General features: G+C 35.6%; 1 protein-coding gene and 1 long non-coding RNA gene across 6 annotated transcripts in view; both read left to right on the top strand.

Annotated features, from left to right (window-relative positions):
• Positions 1 to 19,946, top strand: part of UbcE2H (ubiquitin conjugating enzyme E2H) — a 54,853-nt gene that overhangs the window by 22,120 nt on the left and 12,787 nt on the right. For all 4 annotated transcript variants that reach the window (XR_013040082.1, XR_013040081.1, XR_013040083.1 and 1 more), the window contains exons 3-4: positions 19,074 to 19,241; positions 19,634 to 19,762. Coding sequence is in view for 1 of the 4 variants with exons in the window: in XM_076537914.1 (XP_076394029.1) it covers positions 19,074 to 19,241; positions 19,634 to 19,762 (297 nt within the window). In the remaining 3 variants the exon portion in view is untranslated. The remainder of the gene's footprint in view (positions 1 to 19,073; positions 19,242 to 19,633; positions 19,763 to 19,946) is intronic.
• Positions 4,129 to 9,855, top strand: LOC105663581 (uncharacterized). Of its 2 annotated transcripts, XR_001097024.2 has the most exons (3): positions 4,135 to 5,739; positions 5,847 to 6,154; positions 7,463 to 9,855. It is a non-coding gene; the product is annotated as an uncharacterized LOC105663581 (long non-coding RNA). The 2 variants fall into 2 exon arrangements; XR_013040084.1 differs by having other exon boundaries at positions 4,129 to 5,739; positions 5,847 to 9,855.

Here is a 19,946-nt window from a genome sequence, read left to right on the forward strand (position 1 = left end):
GTATTCATTTTCAACGAATAAAGATAAGAAGAGTAAATTAATTTCAAAGCAAACAACCCTGCCTCATTATGCAGCTTCCTTTACAAAACGTTTCAACGAGTACGACTTCGTCGTACGTTACTGGACTTCGTACTGTTTTATTTGAAGCAAGGCAAAGAACGTGTATATTCTTTTGTATTTTGACAAGTACAATTAATCTTATCAGAAATTTGTTATTCACTGATAAAAATACAAGCTCTATTGTGTTCAATTTCTTCTGTCATTAAGAGTAACTGTTTTAACACGTAAACTTTCAACATATTTTTTTTTTCGAATCTTTCAGAGTTAAATTTTTTTGTTATTTCATCAGAAAGTTAAATAGTGTAATGAAGATTCGTATGTGGAACGCTTTACATTAAAATCTCTAAATTTCATTTCCAAATCCTCAAATGTCCAAAACACTGAAGTCCTAAATTCCGAATTAAAAATTTCCAAATGTCAAATTTATAAATCCCGAATTAAAAAATGTCCAACTTTTCAAATATAAAAATTCTTGAACTCCACACCCGAAAGATATCCTCATGATACAAATGAAATTCATGCTCACACGTGTAAACGCGTACGATATACCAGCCACGTGTGTATAATAAAAAGTTGCTGAAACATTGATATATCGAAGAATCTGCCATATATCAGCGATGTCGAAAAGAATCTTGGGGCGTATTAGAGGGCCTCTGTTAAAGTGGGTCACCGTGCGGAACACAGTATCTACGATGTGTATCGCCGACCGCTCATTTACAGGCATTTTCAAACGACCGTGTGTGCTTTGTACAATACAACACGTATGGTGTAAGCAACGGATGTACTCTACACACACGTTCAACAGCGCCAGGCGTCACAAAGAAAAATGGTCAGCTAATGGAACGAGAATAAATTAATTTTATCAAAACCCTCATCCTCCGTGTATCTCTTCGATATTTTTATCCATCATTTTGACCCATTCTCGATTCGAAAAATCTTTTCGTAGTAGAAATATTTTAGAGACGAGTTTTCTAATTTTATCTATGACAAAATTCTTGATATATTATAATAATAATAGGAAGCTTTGGAATCTGGGGATTTTTTGGAATTTGGGATTTTTGGGGTTTTTGAATTTTTGGAATCTGAGATTTTTGGAACTTGGGGATTTTCGGAATCTAGGGATTTTTGGCATTTTTGGAATCTAAGGACTTTTGAGGATTTTTTACCAAACTGTGTTGGATACGACTTTTTGTCACAGAATTAATCTATGTTAAAATGAGCTAAAATCCCTAGAAAAATAGTGAAAAGTGCCTTAAGGTGGCTAACAGGAGGTCGGAGCATCCCAACGAAAGCATTATTATACTCGGACTTATAATGAACCCAAAATCCCTAAAACACCCCACACCTTAGATCACCATCTCAGTCCCCAAATCTTTACATTCGAAGTCTTTGTCCGCCCCATTTCCTCCAACAACAAAAGAACGACAATAAAAGATCTTGGCTAAAACCGGCTACAAATACCTTTAAATCAAGCCTGTGTACTGTTCCAAACAGTCTAGGAGTAGTCCGAAAAAGACAAACAGTACTTGTAAATAGAATTTAATTGCCCGAAGAAGCGTTTACAATCCCTTTCATGTTCTGCCAGCGAGTAAACGTCTTTTTAAACAGTACGAAATAAAAGTTACAAGAAAACAAACGACCATGGCTAACTGATAAGATTAACAGTGTTGCGTTACCGGTGTAATCACACGAACAAATATCGTCGATTTCTTGCTCTACTACGCAGATCATTTTTTATTTGCGTTGTATATCACGTAAACAAGCCATATTGGCTCATTGTTACGCTCAAACTAATTAGCTAGGTATGGCAACGTATTCTTATCGATTCATTAGCATCTCAAAGCCGTTTTCATCCAATTTGCCTTAGTTTTTCAAGTGGTCGTGCAAATTATAGATTCTTATCGAACCCTGGTAACTTTGCTTTTTATAATATGTACTATATTATTTTATTTGAGAGTCTTGTGTAAGAATTATACATGTGTGTATTATAGTATTGTAGTTGGTGTAGTTATAGGTATACTTTATTTTTAGTATAATGGTGATTTAGGTATTTGGTCACTTGGAAATTTGGTGATTTAGGAATTTGCTCATTTGGAAATTTAGTGATGTAGAAATTTGCTCATTTGGAACTTAGTCATTTAGGTATTTGCTCATTTGGAAATTTGGTGATTTAGGAACTTGGTCATTTGGAAATTTGACGATTTAGAAATTTAGTTGTATGCAAATTCGGTTATTTAGGAATTTGATCACTTGGAAATTTGATCATTTAGGAATTCAGTTAGTTAGGAATTTTGTGATATACAAATTTGGTAATTTACAAATTTGCAAACATACAATTCTCCTAACTTAAAAATCTACTTTTCTCCAAATTCTCCCCAATTTCATCCCAACTCGTTCCATCCCTGAAAAGTAATTTTCGAATCATAAAATAAGAACCTCCCTATCGAACTTTAACACCACATATTTCTATCTGTGTATCATTTTCACTGAAGCGTATGATTGATTTCGAAGGCGGCCCCTGAAATTACACCTGCTTGTATTTTGTCACAGAGCTAAAAGCTCTCCCTCTCCGTCGTTAGTTTTTCTGTTTCCATTAATAGTCCGCAGCGACGTCGCTCCACGCTTCGAATTCTATCCGTGGACAGATTCTTGTCGTCTCTCGCTGCCAAATGCACCATAATTGCGCTTTAATTGATTCCCATCTCTCGTCGGAGTCAACGAGTCACTCGGTCGCCTGATGGTTCGCAACTGCTTCCTCGTGCTTTCTATCGCGAGTCGAAAAACGAGACAAATTGCATAAGGACGGGATGGATGAAGATGAACAAGAAAATGGCTAAATCTTCTTAGAAACTGATTAAACGGTAAGCTTTATCCGATCGACGCGGGCTTTAATCGGTATTCTAGCAAAATTTTCTCAAAATAGTCTGTAGAAATACATCTCTCGATACACCCGTTGATATTTTGCATTTAAATCGCAAAGTTAACGAGTCTCCAATGCAATATAAACGAAATAAAATTGGTCGGATATTGTTTCGACGAATGACCGAATCTCGTTCCGGAAGTATCCCGGTTTTCACCAACAAAAGGTTAATACCGCAAGAGAAACATCGCGATATTTTCAACTCGTTTCCGGCCGCGTAATTCCTCTGTCAAAGTCTCGTCGCTTTTACACGGCAGAATTACGTTCGCGGAAAAGAAGCACCGTAAAGAGGATTCGTCGGCCAAGAAGCTGTTGGCATAATTTTTATGTAAATACAGCACTCGTTCGTTCACATCGAGATCGTTCGAATTTACCGTATCTGTTTGCCCCATTCCCGTTTCCATTTTCAGTTTCCTCGTATTGTGGAAGAAAAAAGCGTATTCGTACAATTTCCCGTGTTATTCTTCGTTAATTATGAATAAGCGCGGAACAGCACGTGGGAAAGCACATTGAGTCACAGAGACACAGGTGTATTAGGTTTTCCTTATCGCAACGATCTGCACGGTTTTACCGGTGAAAAATGAAAAACCGATGCGATGCTACTTTAATTCAGTTCGCAGCGGCATCGATGCATCGGGAATTCAATTATACGAATTGAATTACGAGAAACTGTTACCTTTGAACGATTGGGGGATTCGAATAATCCATCGCGTTTCTCTTCGGATCCATTGTCGTTCGATTGATGAAACATTTCGTGTTCTTGGTGATATAACTTCATCGCTATGGATTTTTCAACAGGGTTGTTTTCATTGCTGATTATCCAGATTTTTTGCTTTGATTCTCTTCGTAGAAATTCGTATTTATTTATGGAAATTGAAATTTATACATTTTTAGATGTTTAGAAGATTTTTTATTTTAAAATCTAGATGTGTTACATTTTCATTTATGCAAATTTAGAAATTTAGATGTGTTCAATTTTCATATATGTAAATTTAGAAATTTAGATGTGTTCAATTTTCATATATGTAAATTTAGAAATTTAGATGTGTTCAATTTTCACATATGCAAATATCAGAATTCATGTGTTCAATTTCCCTGTATATAAACTTTGTAATTTAGATACATTTTCCTGCGTGCATATTTAGAAATTTAAATATGTAAAATTATAGTTCAAATTTTTTTAATTCGAAGACTCAAAAATATACAAATCCTTGGGTGTATGGAAATTTGAAAATTTAAAAAAATTTTACAATTAAAAAATTTGAATATTTGAAAACTTTGTAAACTCCCATTATATGGCCTTTTTCAGTTCTCTCCCAGCGCCATATAAACTCCCCAATACGTCCTTATTTAAAATACCGCACACTCTTCACTAAGGTCTTCCAATAATATTCACGAAAGATTGACAATCATAAATTCTGATATAGTTGGGGTCTTTGATCGTTTAACAAGCACGCACGATGCAATTTTCCCGTTGCGTGCACATCTGTCACAGATAAAAAAGGTCGCTCGCCTCTGTCTTATCAGTGTGCCACGAATATTAATTCATCGACGACCATTCGGTCGATTCTTGCAAACTATAATGTTCGTATAAAACCACTGTACAAACTACCATTGTAGATGTTACCGTAGTGGTGGTATCTCGTTTGCACAACGGCCGCGAATTGTTTTCTTCTCAGCCAGACCGTAATTTCTCGTCTTGTTGGCTTTAATTTGCGTCGACTTCTCGTCGTATACGTTCATCGCCATTTTCGTTAGTTCCTTTTTGGCGAACGTCTACGTTTCTTCGTTCCCTTTTGCGAGCTGTTGCTTTATTTCGTTTTGCTTCTTTATTTCGATTAAAATCGTCTGTCTAGCCGGCTAAATTTCCTCTATCGTTGACTGTTTCTTAGTCAACTTAATTAATTGTATTTTCTTCGACAATATAAAACACTCGCGTAACAAAGATGGCGTATAAATGAATTAACTTCTTTTCGATGGACAATGAACACCGTTTAGATTTAATTCTTCTGCTATTTTATCTGCAGGTATTTAAGTTGTAGATATGATAAAAAATCAATAGACGGTAATCATTTGATATAAGCGAATGTTCCGGGGCTTTTGCGTATATTGTGTAGGTGCGACACTGACAGATGTTTTGCTGGACGTAGAAAAGGACAGCGAAAGGAGACCGAACGTAAACAAACATATGGGGCTTTCCTGATACAAGAATAAAACTTGTATTTTTATGAAACTTTTATCAATATATTTGTGACATTTTCCTTATTAAAATGAGACTAAACATGACATAATTTGGGACATACTTACCTGTAAATTCAAATATTTTTCTTATGTTGATATTTTGTGTAAAATGCGCGGTAAACGAACGACTAATGACACATCGGGGAATTTCGGTTTTCTTCGGTGCTATTCGGGGATCACGTGATACGCCTGTCAGTCGAAATTCGGAGACTACTATGGCTTTATGATATTCGGGATTTTATTACAAGTAAATATGCACCGAATTACGTTGTGTTTGGACTCATTTTAATCGGGAAAGTGTTACCAATATGTTGGTAAAAGTAGTATAATAAAAGGACTGAGAATAAAGAAAGTTTGCAACGTATTATTATTGAAAACAATGGAACAGGTCTTTATCGCGTTCTTTAACAGATCACGTTACATTTCTTCGAGTCGTCTTCCCGCCAGTAGTGAAATTGAAACTTTTTAACTCAAATCTTGATAGAACTTTTTTACACGATAAACTAAATTTTCAGAAGGTGAGTACGTAAAAGAAAAAAGATTATTGGAACCATCTTAACGTGTTCGAATGCTGTAGGTGATTATCATAACCTCACTAATTTTCCACAAATTTTCTTTCCATTAGCGGAGAAGGTATTCAGATACGACGCGATAAACGACAAACAGTTATTTGCATCAAGCCGCAGGAACGCAGATGTAACGCAATCATCGTTGTGTTATCATAATGACCAAGAAATATCGCAATTACACTGCACGCTATCCGATTTAATAGCATATCCTGTAAACAAATTATTGCGACTGCACAGGAATGATTATCTAGATTTACCATCGAAGAAGATTCGAAGATAAGCAAATAGTTTCAATGTTCCGAACATGGAACAGTTCAGTAATTATCGGTTTAATCGTCTGGCTGTTAAGTTTCGACATTCGAAGGTAAAAGTTTGAAGATAACTTCGTATCCCTCGAAAGATTACTTTCTAGAAGAGCCGAGTAAAATGGAAAAAAGTAAAACACGTAATCGGTCGCGGTATATTGCAAGGCTTTTAAATAAGCAGCGTCGAAAATGAATACCTCTTGCAGTTTTAATTTCACGTTAAACAGCGACGAAACGAGAGCACCGATTCACATCTTTTAATTAGTAGATTTCCACGGAAATTTTAATGGTTTTGCACGAGAAGCAGTAGATCAAATTTCGCGTACGCGTTCAAACAATATTAACTTAATCACGTTGCTGAAGATGAATACCACCTGGGTCTCGTATTGCAGCATCTTTTAATTAGTAATATAAATCGACGCTGAAAATTCTGTTGCAATATTTTAATAGCTTCTTTAATACACCATGGAAGAACCAGCATTGTTACACAAACTCGTGATAAAAATTCATGGAATCAGGGAAATTTTTATACGTACAAAAATTTAAATTTTATAACTGTTATTGATAGGCTTTTCCATTAGAAATTGAGGGTAGGTTAAAATATATGGATTGTGAGGAATTTAGGGGTATTTCAAATTCTATTCTAATTTGAGGATTTAAGAAATGTAGTCATAGAGAAATTAAGAGTCTAGTTATTAATATAGGGATTTTTGAACTGTGGTTATGAAGATTAAAATCTAATGGTACTCAACCATATTTTTCATTTTTATAATACATATAATCGAGGAAAACTAAAAATCGAAAAAACGAAAGAGTGTGAAGATGTTTAGAAAGTGGAAAGTGAAGGATGATGTATGATTTAACACTCTATCGCGTTAATTCAACGTGAATTGATATCGATGTCGAAGTTCACTGTTGTTCCATTCGGTAGAACGGTTTTCACGTATTCGCGGGTTGTTTTTTTCCGCAACCGAGCTTCGATTCTCTCCGACTGTCGAGAAAAACACCGGCTTTCGAGCTTTTATCGAGATATTGCCGCGCAGCGAGATAAGACTGCCAGGAGGCAATTGCATTATTCCCTTTCGCGAAACGAGCTTTCATGATACACGGTGAGAAGAATGTTGTGAATCGATTAACCCACGGAATTACGCTTTCCGTTGGAGACCGTATCACCTTTTTTGATTAAACTTAGAAACTGGTTAATCATTGCGTAATCGTGAAATGGTAAATTATTGTCGTTAGATACCAATTCTCTTGAACTGGTAATTGTATAAATGTTGCATAAAACTAGTGAATTACCAAGTAATGAATTACATAAATACTTCATTAGATGTATTTAATTTAAATTGACTGCTTGTTAATTACAGTGGTGACTGGTGAGATGTCATGACATAAAAGTATCACAAAATGGCGCTCGTGGAGCGTCAACTTAAAATATAAGGTTTAATGAAGAAGACTATATTAATGTTTCATCAAGATTTTTACTACAAAATGGCTGCTGACTAATTATAGTAAGTGATGGCTGATTTGGAAGCTCGTCGCGTTTGATGAAATATGACGTCATAAAAGTATCACAAAATGGCGCCTGTGGTATATTAACTTCAAGTTTAAGGTTTAATGAAGAAGCCTATACGAATATTTCATCAAGATTTTTACTACAAAATGGCTGCTGACTAATTATAGTAAGTGATGGCTGATTTTGAAGCTCGTCGCGTCTGATGAAATATGACGAAATAAAAATGTCACAAAATGGCGCCTGTGGTACGTCAACTTCAAGTTTAAGGTTTAATGAAGAAAACCGTATGAATGTTTTTGTACAAAATGTCTTGCTAATTATAGCAAGTGATTTTGAAGAACATACTCTCCCAATAATTATGATGACACAAAGCTAACCTAAAATAATACTCACAGTATATTAATTTTTAATTTAAAGTTCGACTCAGAAGACTATGTACTCAACTAAAACATCAGATTCTAAATGATGTAAAATTTGAAATAATTTAACATGACACATCGATTCAAGGAAAATACGAACACCTCGTTCAGATTTGAATGAAAAAATGGCTCTGCAGCAAAAAATACAAGAGTACAGATAATTATCGTAGCACGGATTTGATCGCGAAACCTGTTTACGAATCACATTTTCTCGAGAACCCTGGTAATTACTGGTAAAAGGAAAACAGGATAAAAATGGATAACAAAAATCCGATAGGGTAGCGAGCACGGAAATCCTTCTCTCCTCCTAGCTGGAAAACGTGTAAAACGTTTTTTTTTTCTCGATGCGTCTAAATTGCTACGCTTCCAGCTGACCCAGTTTCCACGCAGAAGCTGTCTACGTCACACTGCAAATTATGTTGTGCATAAGGGACCCTTGGTAATCTCGTACACCCGATCGTCTCTGTGTCTACCGTTCGGATGATCGTTTAATCCCGTTTAGGGCGAGCTGTACTAATTTTTACTTTTGTTCGATTTTCCAAATTTTTAGATATTCTCTTTTCCAAATTTTCTGATCCCCGATATTTACAAATTTTCAGAGATTCAATTTTTGAAATTTTTTTAGTCTCAGATTTGTAAATTTTCAGAGCTTCAGATTCTCACATTTGGGGACATTCTTAATTCTCCAAATTTCATAGTTTTCAAACTCTGTAAATTCTTAAATTCTGAAATGTTCAAATCCTTAAATTACTGGATTGTTGCCTTCAGTTGAAAAATTGTTAGAATTAAGATTAAAATTATTCCTTTGTGTTTCAAAGGTGACTCACTCACTCCGTTTGATGACAGTATGAAAGGGTATTTTTGTAGCTAATTCTAAAACAAGAAACCCTCGGAACAAAGGGTTAAGAATTGAGTGGAGTTCGATCGGTTGTTGTCGACATGGAATGCGTATAATCCAACTATAATGAGCGCCACAGTTTATTATTATCTCGCAATTATACATCGTGTCGTGTTGTCAACACGTTTTCGATGAATCGCAATAATATGGGCAACGCAAATAAGCCGTTTCATTAATCCAAAGCAGACGGTAATCAGTTCGACGATGATCAGAATCGAGCGATCAAATCCACGTTGCTTTTGAATCGTTTATCGTCGTTATGAAACGAATGAAATATAATATATTCAGTGAAATAGAAACGGCTAGAAATCGAACAATCACTCGACGAACAATATGTACGTGTTCCGTATAAATTACGGTGGCAATGTTATTCGATATCGTAGTTCGACTTAATATCAGGAAAAGTTTCGATGATTCATTCATGCTAGCTTTTTAGCTGCGAAATGTACGAATAGCGAAAATACAGAAAATTATCGTACGCGGAAACGTATCAGCGAGCTTACTATTAATTTAATGAGAAACAATTTTCGGTTCTTTCCGTGGAATTCATTTGCTCGATTTCGGCTTTTAATCGAGAGTTATTATCAAATCGCAGAAATGAGGAATTAACAGAAATTGTTTGTAGATTGAAATTATGTTTATATAACTCGTTTCTGCGAAATCTGTTTCAAAAACGACCAAATTCGAGGTGCTGGATTATTTATTTGAACGGTGCTTACATTGTTTGTTGAATTTTGATGAATAATTCTGTGAGAGATTGCTAATAAACAATTTACGCAGCTGAAGTAATTCTATTTTTAATATTTTATTTCGTAAACATTTAACTCTGAAAATGTAATTACAGAATTGCAAACAAATTGAACGTTTTAAAACAGAATTACAATTTCTTTGCTTTAAATAATAATAAAAATTCAAACATGAAAATTATTGTATAGTTTTTATTTAAAAATATGTGTTTATACTTAAAAAACGATTACCGTCGTTTGAAAAGAGGCATTTAACCGCGCTCGGAGATGGAGCTGCGCAGAAAGTATGCGCAGTAGTTCTAATCGTAAGGGTAGGTTTTCTCCTATGGAGATTCACGTGCAGATTGTTACAAAATCAGTAAAGAATTGTTAGAAATAAATTATCAATCAATAGATGACTAAAAAATACATCTACTATTATTATTTTTTGTAAATAAACTATGGAAATTATCATCAGACGGAAAGCATAACTCAAAACCCATATCTATTTCCACAATTAAATTTTGACGAAAGATATCAAATTATTTAGTAAAATCACGCGGTATCGAGTGACCGGGCTTTGAAAGCTGAAAGCATCGAATGACACAGAAATAGAAGATTATTACTTGTATAAAGTCAATCAAATTAAATCAATGAAACCTCGGCCTTTAAACAAGACCCCCTAATCTCGTATTAATTTAACAAAACCCGCAGCGTTCTAAACCCGTTGCGGGTTATTTCCACGGAAGGGATAGATCGAATCACAGAAATGGAAAATTAACGCGTAGCAACACGGTTTTGCGTTAGCACGGCAACAAGCAAGGAAAAACTGGGTCACTGGGCCAAGCTTGGAGAAGTTTCGTCGTATCGAACTGCATCCGCATCCGCGCGAGGCTTGACGTCTTTCGAAATGCAACCTCCGCGTCTCTATGGAAGGGTAAAAAGAGAACCTTGAGCAATTACGGGGTGTTGAGTTTAAGAGAGAAAAATAACGGGTAAAAGAGGGAACGTCGCGTTGCTGGACGAGCCGAGGAGAAGGCTTCGAGGTATCGTAATCGGGGACAGGGTGGTGGAAATTCGCGAGCAAGAACACGCAACGAAAGTGAAACGGCTCGCTGGAAATTACGACAGCGATTATACACGGTGTGCGGGAAGTATGCGGTGTTTTGGGATTTTGGAAATTGGGGGGACTGGGAGGTTGGGATTTTGGGAATTGGTGGGAATGGTAGTTTTGGATTTTGGGAATTGGTGCGATTGGTATTTTGGGATTTTGGGAATTGGTAAGACTGGTATTTTGGAATTTTGGGATTTTGGGATTTTGGAACTTCAAAATTTTGGAGTTTTTGAAATTTGGGATTATAGGATTTTGGGGCTATAGAAATTTGGAAGTTTGAAATTTTGGAATTGGGGAGCAGGGAATTGGGGAACAGGGAATTGGGCAGCAGGGAATTGGGGAACAGGGAATTGGAGAGCAGGGAATTAGAGAGTAGGGAAGTGGGGATTTGGGAATTTGCATGCTTGGGAATTGGGGATTTGGGAATTTGGGAGCGTAGGAATTGAGGATATGGGAATTTGCAAGCTTGGGAATTGGGGATGTGGGAATTTGGAAGCGTAGGAATTGGGGATATGGGAATTTGGAAGCTTGGGAATTGGGGATTTGGGAATTTGCAAGCTTGGGAATTGGAGATGTGGGAATTTGCAAGCTTGGGAATTGGGGTTTGGGAATTTGGAAGCTTGGAAATTGGGGATATGGGAATTTGCAAGCTTGGGAATTGGGGATGTGGGAATTTGCAAGCTTGGGAATTGGGGTTTGGGAATTTGGAAGCTTGGAAATTGAGGATTTGGGAATTTGGAAGCTTGGGAATTGGGGATTTGGGAATTTGGAAGCGTAGGAATTGAGGATATAGGAACTTGCAAGCTTGGGAATTGAAGAGTGGGAAATTGGGGAGCATGGAATTGGAGAGCAGGGAATTGAAGGGCAGAGAATTGGAAAATTTTGAATTTTGAGATTTCTGGAATTTAGAAGCTTGGAATCTTCAGATTTTAAAACTTTTGAAGCTTGGAACTTCAGAAATTTGAAAGATTAGAATTTTAGAATTAGTAAATTGGTATAACATCTATCATTTCATTTATCATCATAATATAACATCTATCACTTAATTTATCATTATACTGTCCCTGTTTATTATAATGTCCCTGACGTTATTTACAAAAACAGTATAATACTTATCATCTCCATGATTAATTAGTCTGTTTATTAAACTAAATAACAGGGATTGGCTTTCGCCAGAGTAACAACATGTAATGATCATTACGTACATCGTTTCCCGGAACGTATGATTATAATTATACTCATATTAGTCTGATCAATTAACCGGCTGCAAATGATTGAAAGGGTTGTTGATGAATTAATAGTGATTATAGCGGATCGAAGGTAGAATCCACAGACTGTTGGAGAAGTACTAGAACCGATGAAATTCCATCGAAGTCCCGTCCCATTTGGGGATTAGAAAACAATGCGGGGGAGGATTTGAACGGTAAATTGTGTTCACCCTTAATCGCTTTGAGATTTCCAACCTCTGTTCTATCGGTTATTATACTTCCTGCAATATGTTTACTTGAACTCGTATGTTGTTTAATTTGTGGCTTGTACTCTGTTCAATTTCATTATGTAAATTTATGTCATTTTGTATTTTAATATCGTACGTGCAGTATGTATGCACTATATTTATGGGGGTAAAATTGAACAGGGAGATAGTTACAAGATAAAGATAAAATTATAGTAAATACGAAGAAGACAAATATAAGAAGAAGCGAATAGTTGAACAAAAATAAAGCATTAATTAATTGAATAAAAAAATTAGTTTTGAGTATGAATCACAAAATGAAAATAAAATTTATTGTTGGTAATAAATAAAAATATAAAAGTAAAATTTATTATTGACAATAAATAATAAAATTTATCATTGACAATAAATAACAAAATATTTATTGTTGGCAATAAAAAATAAAAATAAAATATCGAACCTAACCTAACCATATAAAAACAAATTTATTACTGACAATAAATACTAAAATAACTATAAATTTATCATTGATAATAAATAACAAAATGAAAGTAAAATTTATTACTGTCGATAAAAGATAAAAATAAAATATTGAATTTAACCTAGCCTAACAGTATAAAAATAAAAATTATTACTAATAATAAATACTAAAGTATCTATCAAATTTATCATTGATAATAAGTAACAAAATGAAAGTAAAATTTATTGTCAATAAAAAATAAAAATAGAACATTGAACCTAACCTAGCCTAACAGTATAAAAATAGAAATTATTACTGATAATAAATACTGAAGTATCTATAAAATTTATCATTGATAATAAATAACAAAATGAAAGTAAAATTTATTGTTAATAAAAAATAAAAATAGAATATTGAACCTAACCAAACCTATCAATATAAAAATAAAATTTATGGACAATAAACAAGATAAGCTTCAACCAATTCCTGAATTTTATAAATCCAATAAAAGCACGCCAAATCGCCTTTCTTTTATCGGAATTTATTTTGAGGTGCGTTTAATCAAATTATCCGCACGTTAAATGACATAATAATACGAAGCGAACGCACAATTTAAATGTGTTATATTTGTCGATTATATCGCCGCGGTTCGAATATGACTGAATAATTTGCTGTGTTTATCAGTGGGTCGTTTGGAACATTTGCATGGATATTCCTTTATTCAGCCGCACGTGCATCGTTTGCTGTTTAAATTATCTCGTTCTGAAATTGAAATTGGAAATTATGAAATACACGAGAAACTAGGTATTTCCATTAACTTTATTATGCGAGACAATATCTGTACCGAACAATTCCCGAATCATTTTCTTCTCGTATCATCGTATTTTCATTCGTCTTCGTATTTGGAGGTTAAAGATTAAATGAGGCGATATTTAATCACGTGCGATGAATTGCGATAATTTATGCTGTTGAGAAATTTAATATCTCGCTAAGGCATTTTCATTATGTTTATAATCCGCGTACTGGCATCGTTATAACGCGTTCAGATGGTGTGAATTTTCAACGTGATACAATTTGTGTTTGGTACAATTTATACTCTTATAATAATATTAGACTTGCATAATAATTATAAGTTTAACTTGCTTATTATTATTAAATTGTACTAGAAATTGTTGTCAAGAAACAAAGCAAATTTATTTTCTGTGCAAATTTACATTTATATGTTGCTATTAATAAATACAAGTTTAATAAAAACTTGTTTATTAGTAACACTTATTATTATTAACATTTCTTTATTTTTATTAAGTTATATAAGAAATATAATAAACACATGTTTATTCTTATTAACGATTAAATATGATAAACACATGTTTATTATCATTAACGAATACAATAAATATGATAAAATTTATTAACGAACTCAATAAACGCAAAAATATTTCTTTACAATTATTAACAATCATAAATGTAAATAAACTTCTCAAACATTCGTTTATGATTGTAAGTACATTTTTACAAGACTAAAGGAGTGACGCAATAAAGGTTAAGCATCAGATTGACTCAATATGTACAAACGACATTTTAAGTTACTTTTATGTCACTAAATTATGTCAGATGTTCTCCCATGTTAGATGTTCGAGATGTGGCATGAAACACACGTGAGGTTCATTTCATTGGGGAATAGGGAATTGAGGTGTAAGGAATTGGGAAATAGGGACTTGGAAAATAGGGAATTGGGGAGTAGGGAATTGGGGAGTAGGGAATTGGGGAGTAGGGAATTGGGGAGTAGGGAATTGGGGAATAGGGAATTGGGGAGTAGGGAATTGGGGAATAGGGAATTGGGGATTTGGGAATTTGCAAGCTTGGGAATTGGGGATGTAGGAATTTGGTAGCGTGGGAATTGGGGATTTGGGAATTTGCAAGCTTGGGAATTGGGGTTTGGGAATTTGGAAGCTTGGAAATTGAGGATTTGGGAATTTGGAAGCTTGGGAATTGGGGATTTGGAAATTTGGAAGCGTAGGAATTGGGGATATGGGAATTTACAAGCTTGGGAATTGGAGATTTGGGAATTTGGAAGCGTAGGAATTGGGGATATGGGAATTTGCAAACTTGGGAATTGGGGAGTGGGAAATTGGGGAGCAGGGAATTGGGAAGCAGGGAATTGGGAAGCAGGGAATTGGGGAGTAGGGAATTGGGGAGTAGGGAATTGGGGAGTAGGGAATTGGGGAGTAGGGAATTGGGGAATAGGGAATTGGGGAGTAGGGAATTGGGAAGTAGGGAATTGGAGAGCAGGGAATTGGGGAGCAAGGAATTGGAGAGCAGGGAATTGGAGAGCAGGGAATTGGGGAGCAGGGGATTGGGGAATAGGGAATTGGGCAATTTTGGCTTTTCAGATTTCTGAAATTTGGAAGCTTGGAATCTTGGGATTTTGGAAGTTTTGAAGCTTGGAATCTTGGGATTTTAGAACTTTTGAAGCTTGGAATCTTAAGATTTTAGGACTTCAGAAATTTTGAAATTGGTAAATTGGGGAATAGAAGAATTGAAAAACTGTGTTATTGAGAATTAAGGAATTGAAAAACTGAAAAATTGAAATTTCTGTATTTCGAAAATTCCAAGTCCCCACCTGAAATTCACATTAATTGCACTAATAAATGAGCAAAGTACAGCCACATGATTGACAGAAAACTATGATTTTGTTACTCCTAGATGAACAGGAAATGGAGATGTCGATTATCGCACAAATAGAAGATTATCCTACGGTCCATTACGATTCAATCGAATAGAAACAGGAAGTGGTCGGTTTCAGTTACGGTGTTCGATTCGCGATCATTATTTGCAACCCTTGCTTGCAGCGCTTTGCAACGGTATCGCTACTGCATTGCGATACTTCGATGTATCTCTCTCGAAATCGTTTATTCAATTTATTTCAAGTTATATTGCGCAATCTTGCTTATTTGTTTACAATCGCGTCGTTGATTTTGATTGCAATTGTGCAGACTTTTCATTTGTAAATTTAATTGCTATTAAATAAACTTTTTTTTCGTAAATTTGATTAATGAAAAGTTTACATGGTTAGGCGATTTTGTTTGGATGTTTCTGTAGATTCTTTATTTTAGGGAATTTATAAATTTTATAAGGCTTAGGGGATTTATAAATTTTATCTAAGTTGAAGGCGAAAGTTTTGCAATTTTGAGATTTTGGATTTTAGAATTCGAGAATTTTGGGGCATTAGAAATTTCATTCAAGCTAAACAACCAATAACCAGAGTCATAAATGTATAATTAACTTGCAAAAAATCGAAGCTCATTCAACAGAATTAAGCGTATGAAAGATTCTACCATAGTCAACCATGAGAGATAATCTCGAAACGATTCGAATCTGACCATCCCTCGCACCATCTATTACACAAACTACTCTCTCTTTCTCTCTCTCTCTTTCTTGTTTTTTCCGGTCGTCACGGTGCACCGACTTTTGCCTTCGCGAACGTGCGCACACCTGTACATCTACACACACGATCTCCGCTCACGAGTACATCGCACACATATGTTCATCCATACACACATATGTACATCTACACACACATACGTACATGTACATTATCCACAGACACGCACGTGTACCTCTTCACACACATACAGACACATTTGTTCCTTTACACACACAGACACACGCGTTCCTTTACACATACCATGTAGATACACACATGTGGTACACACGTGACGGTACAAGAGCGCATTATGCGCTCGCATGAACGTGTAGGCGAGAAACGTGACCCACCTGTGCGTACACGCACGTGGAACACAAACGAGCGGATTCACGGTGAAAGTATCGATATCCACACGGAATCGGAGCTGCGGGAATGCACAACCAGCAGAGTTAATTCCTGTCCGGTGTGCAGTCAGTTCACCGAACCTCGACTCATCCTGTTCAGACTTCATACCGAACAGGGACATTGTAAACTGAGAACTTTGGACTTACTTGTCGAATAACACTTTGTCGATGAACAAAGGATCGTAATTAATCATGCCAGCGCACGGACTGTAACTAAGTTCGAGTCTAACTGAGATCGGTGGGTTATCGATTTTCATACAAGTTTTATCGATGAATTTACGATGTTAGGAATTTTCGAACTTCTTTGATACGTGGAAGTTTGGGAAACTTGGATGAAACTTGGAAACCTTGAGACTCAGATTTTAGAATGTTCAAATGTATACAAAAGATGTGAGGGATAAAAATTAAATTGTCGAGTAATGATTGAAACATGAATAGTAAAATTGATGATCAAAGCAAAGGGAATATTGCTTCCTTCATGTTCATTTGCAAGCTTGGGAATTGGAGAGTGGGATATTGGGGAGCAGGGTATTGGGAAGCACGGAATTGGGGAGCCGGGAATTGGGAAGCAAGGAATTGGGGAGCAGGGAATTGGGGAGCAGGGAATTGGGGAATAAGGAATTGGGGAATAGGGAATTGGGGAGCAGGGAATTGGAGAGCAGGGAATTGGGAAGCAAGGAATTGGGGAATAGGGAATTGGGGAGCAGGGAATTGGGGAATAGGGAATTGGGGAATAGGGAATTGGGGAATAGGGAATTGGGGAGCAGGGAATTGGAGAGCAGGGAATTGGAGAGCAGAGAGTTGGGGAGCGGGGAATTGGGAAGCAAGGAATTGGGGAGCAGGGAATTGGGGAGCAGGGAATTGGGGAATAGGGAATTGGGGAATAGGGAATTGGGGAATAGGGAATTGGGGAATAGGGAATTGGAGAGCAGGGAATTGGAGAGCAGGGAATTGGAGAGCAGAGAATTGGGGAGCAGGGAATTGGGAAGCAAGGAATTGGGGAGCAGGGAATTGGGGAATAGGGAATTGGGCAATTTTGGCTTTTGAGATTTCTGAAATTTGGAAGCTTGGAATCTTGGAATTTTTGAACTTTTGAAGCTTGGAATCTTGGGATTTTGGAACTTTTAAAGCTTGGAATCTTAAGATTTTGGGACTTCAGAAATTTTTGAATTGGTAAATTGGGGAAAATGAAATCAAACAATAAATTACCGAAACATCGGTAGGATAGTTAAAATTGATAGCCAAACGGAATATTGCTCCACGGTCGATTATGGAGACTGAGCGCACAGTTATCGATGATATTCCAGCAGCTGGAATCATAACCGGCAATAGATGAAGGAAACTGGAACGTTCAACGGTAAAACTCGTGAACGTGTTACTCTTTCTCGCTGGAAAAATGAACGGGAAATAGAGAAAGAGGGAAGGAAGGAAGGTTGCTTGCTATTATCCATGAAAAAGGGGAATCCATCAAACTTCGGGGCCACGAGGTGTTTTTAGATCGAAGAAGCTTACTTAAAGCGCTCTCCTTTCACGGAGAAAGCTTCCAGTATATCAAACAACGATGCAAATTCCGGAAAAGCTTTCGTTCACTTCTCGTTTGAATTACCTGGGACTCTTGTTTCTTAGCTTTATCGAAATCGATCAAATTGAAAAATCTTATCTAACAGAATTTCATAAAGTAGCATATATATCAATTTCAAGTTTTTTTTTTACTTAGAGAGATTATGTAGGTACTTTATTAAAATTTTTAGTATGAAATGGCTGTTTGTCAAATACACTAAATGTTCACTTTTTAAGTAAACATGTCAGCCTAACAGAAATTGATGACAGAAAAGTATCACAAAATGGCAGTTATGATACATCAATTTAAACCTTGAAGTTCAATTAAAATAACTGTATAAAAATTTCATCGATAAGTTGAACACAAAATGGCTGCTTATGAATTATAACAAATGGCGCCCTAGACTATTGCATATGAAATGTTTTCAAATTTTAGACTAGTAAAAATCTGTATATGATTTGATGACATAAAAGTATCACAAAATGGCAGTTATGATACACTAATTTGAACCTTGAAGTTCATTTAAAATAACTGTATAAAAATTTCATCGATAAGTTGAACACAAAATGGCTGCTTATGAATTATAACAAATGGCGTCCTAGACTATTGCATATGAAATGTTTTCAAATTTGAAACTATACAAAATCTGTATATAATTTGATGACAGAAAAGTATAAAATAGCATTTATGGCACACCAACTTGAAGCTTAAGATTCAATAAAAATACATAAACATTTGACTAGAATTTCTAATCTTGCCAGAAGTTGAACCTTGAATCTTGAGTTGAACCTTGACGTTCAGACCTAAAATCAAATTTGACAATAAAATTTAATTTGATGTAATATAATTTCAGATCGCAGTAATACTCGACTTTCTAAATTATTTACCGTTGAGTAATGCAACTAGATTGTGATTTAAAACGGTTACGCAATTTACGGTGATAAGTTGTTGACGAGTGTAGATGGAGATACTAAGCACCTTGTATTTGTGCTATATTACAGCACCTTACGAGGGTGGAATATGGAAGGTGAGGGTTCACTTGCCCGAGCACTACCCCTTCAAATCTCCTTCGATCGGTTTTATGAACAAGGTGTACCACCCTAACATTGACGAAGTCTCTGGCACGGTGTGTCTAGACGTAATAAACCAGGCCTGGACTGCCCTTTACGGTACGTATTTAAGTTTTTCTCCATAAAATTTCGTAAACCTGCGTCAAAACGATCGATCCACACTGTTTTATTTCTCTCGAGTTTCATACTAAATTTGATGGATTTTGTTTCAAAAACAGACTTCCGTTTCCCTCTAGTTTCATGGAAAAGAGTTTCTCTTCAGTTTCATAGAAAATTTGATTCAATTTGCTTGCCTTCAGTTTTGTTAAAGACTTATTTTGTTCTTTGTTAATTTTATGAAAAATTCAGACGCGTTTTGCTTCTTTTATATGTCAATCATATTTTTTCTCTTAGTTTTACGAAAAAGACAATTTTTTTTCATATGAAATATTACTAATATAATTAACTATTGCTGTTATAATAATGGTATTCCTTTTTATGGGATGTTTCAGATTTATCGAATATTTTCGAGTCTTTCCTACCCCAATTGTTAACATATCCTAATCCAATTGACCCTTTAAATGGCGACGCCGCGGCCATGTATCTACACAAACCTGAGGAGTACAAGAAGAAGGTAGCAGGTGAGTATACGATCCAACTAAACGTTAGTCCCGTCCTCTTTTCATTTCTTTATTAATCCTTTGCGGTCTACGTAATTCCATATATTACTAATCCCAAATTGCTAAGTCCCCTAATTCCCAATTATCCAAACTTGTAAATCCATAACCCAACGTTAAAATATCCAAATTGGCTTTGCAACTATAC

The sequence above is a fragment of the Megachile rotundata genome, chromosome 12, assembly GCF_050947335.1.
Source record: "Megachile rotundata isolate GNS110a chromosome 12, iyMegRotu1, whole genome shotgun sequence".
Lineage (NCBI taxonomy): Eukaryota > Metazoa > Arthropoda > Insecta > Hymenoptera > Megachilidae > Megachile > Megachile rotundata.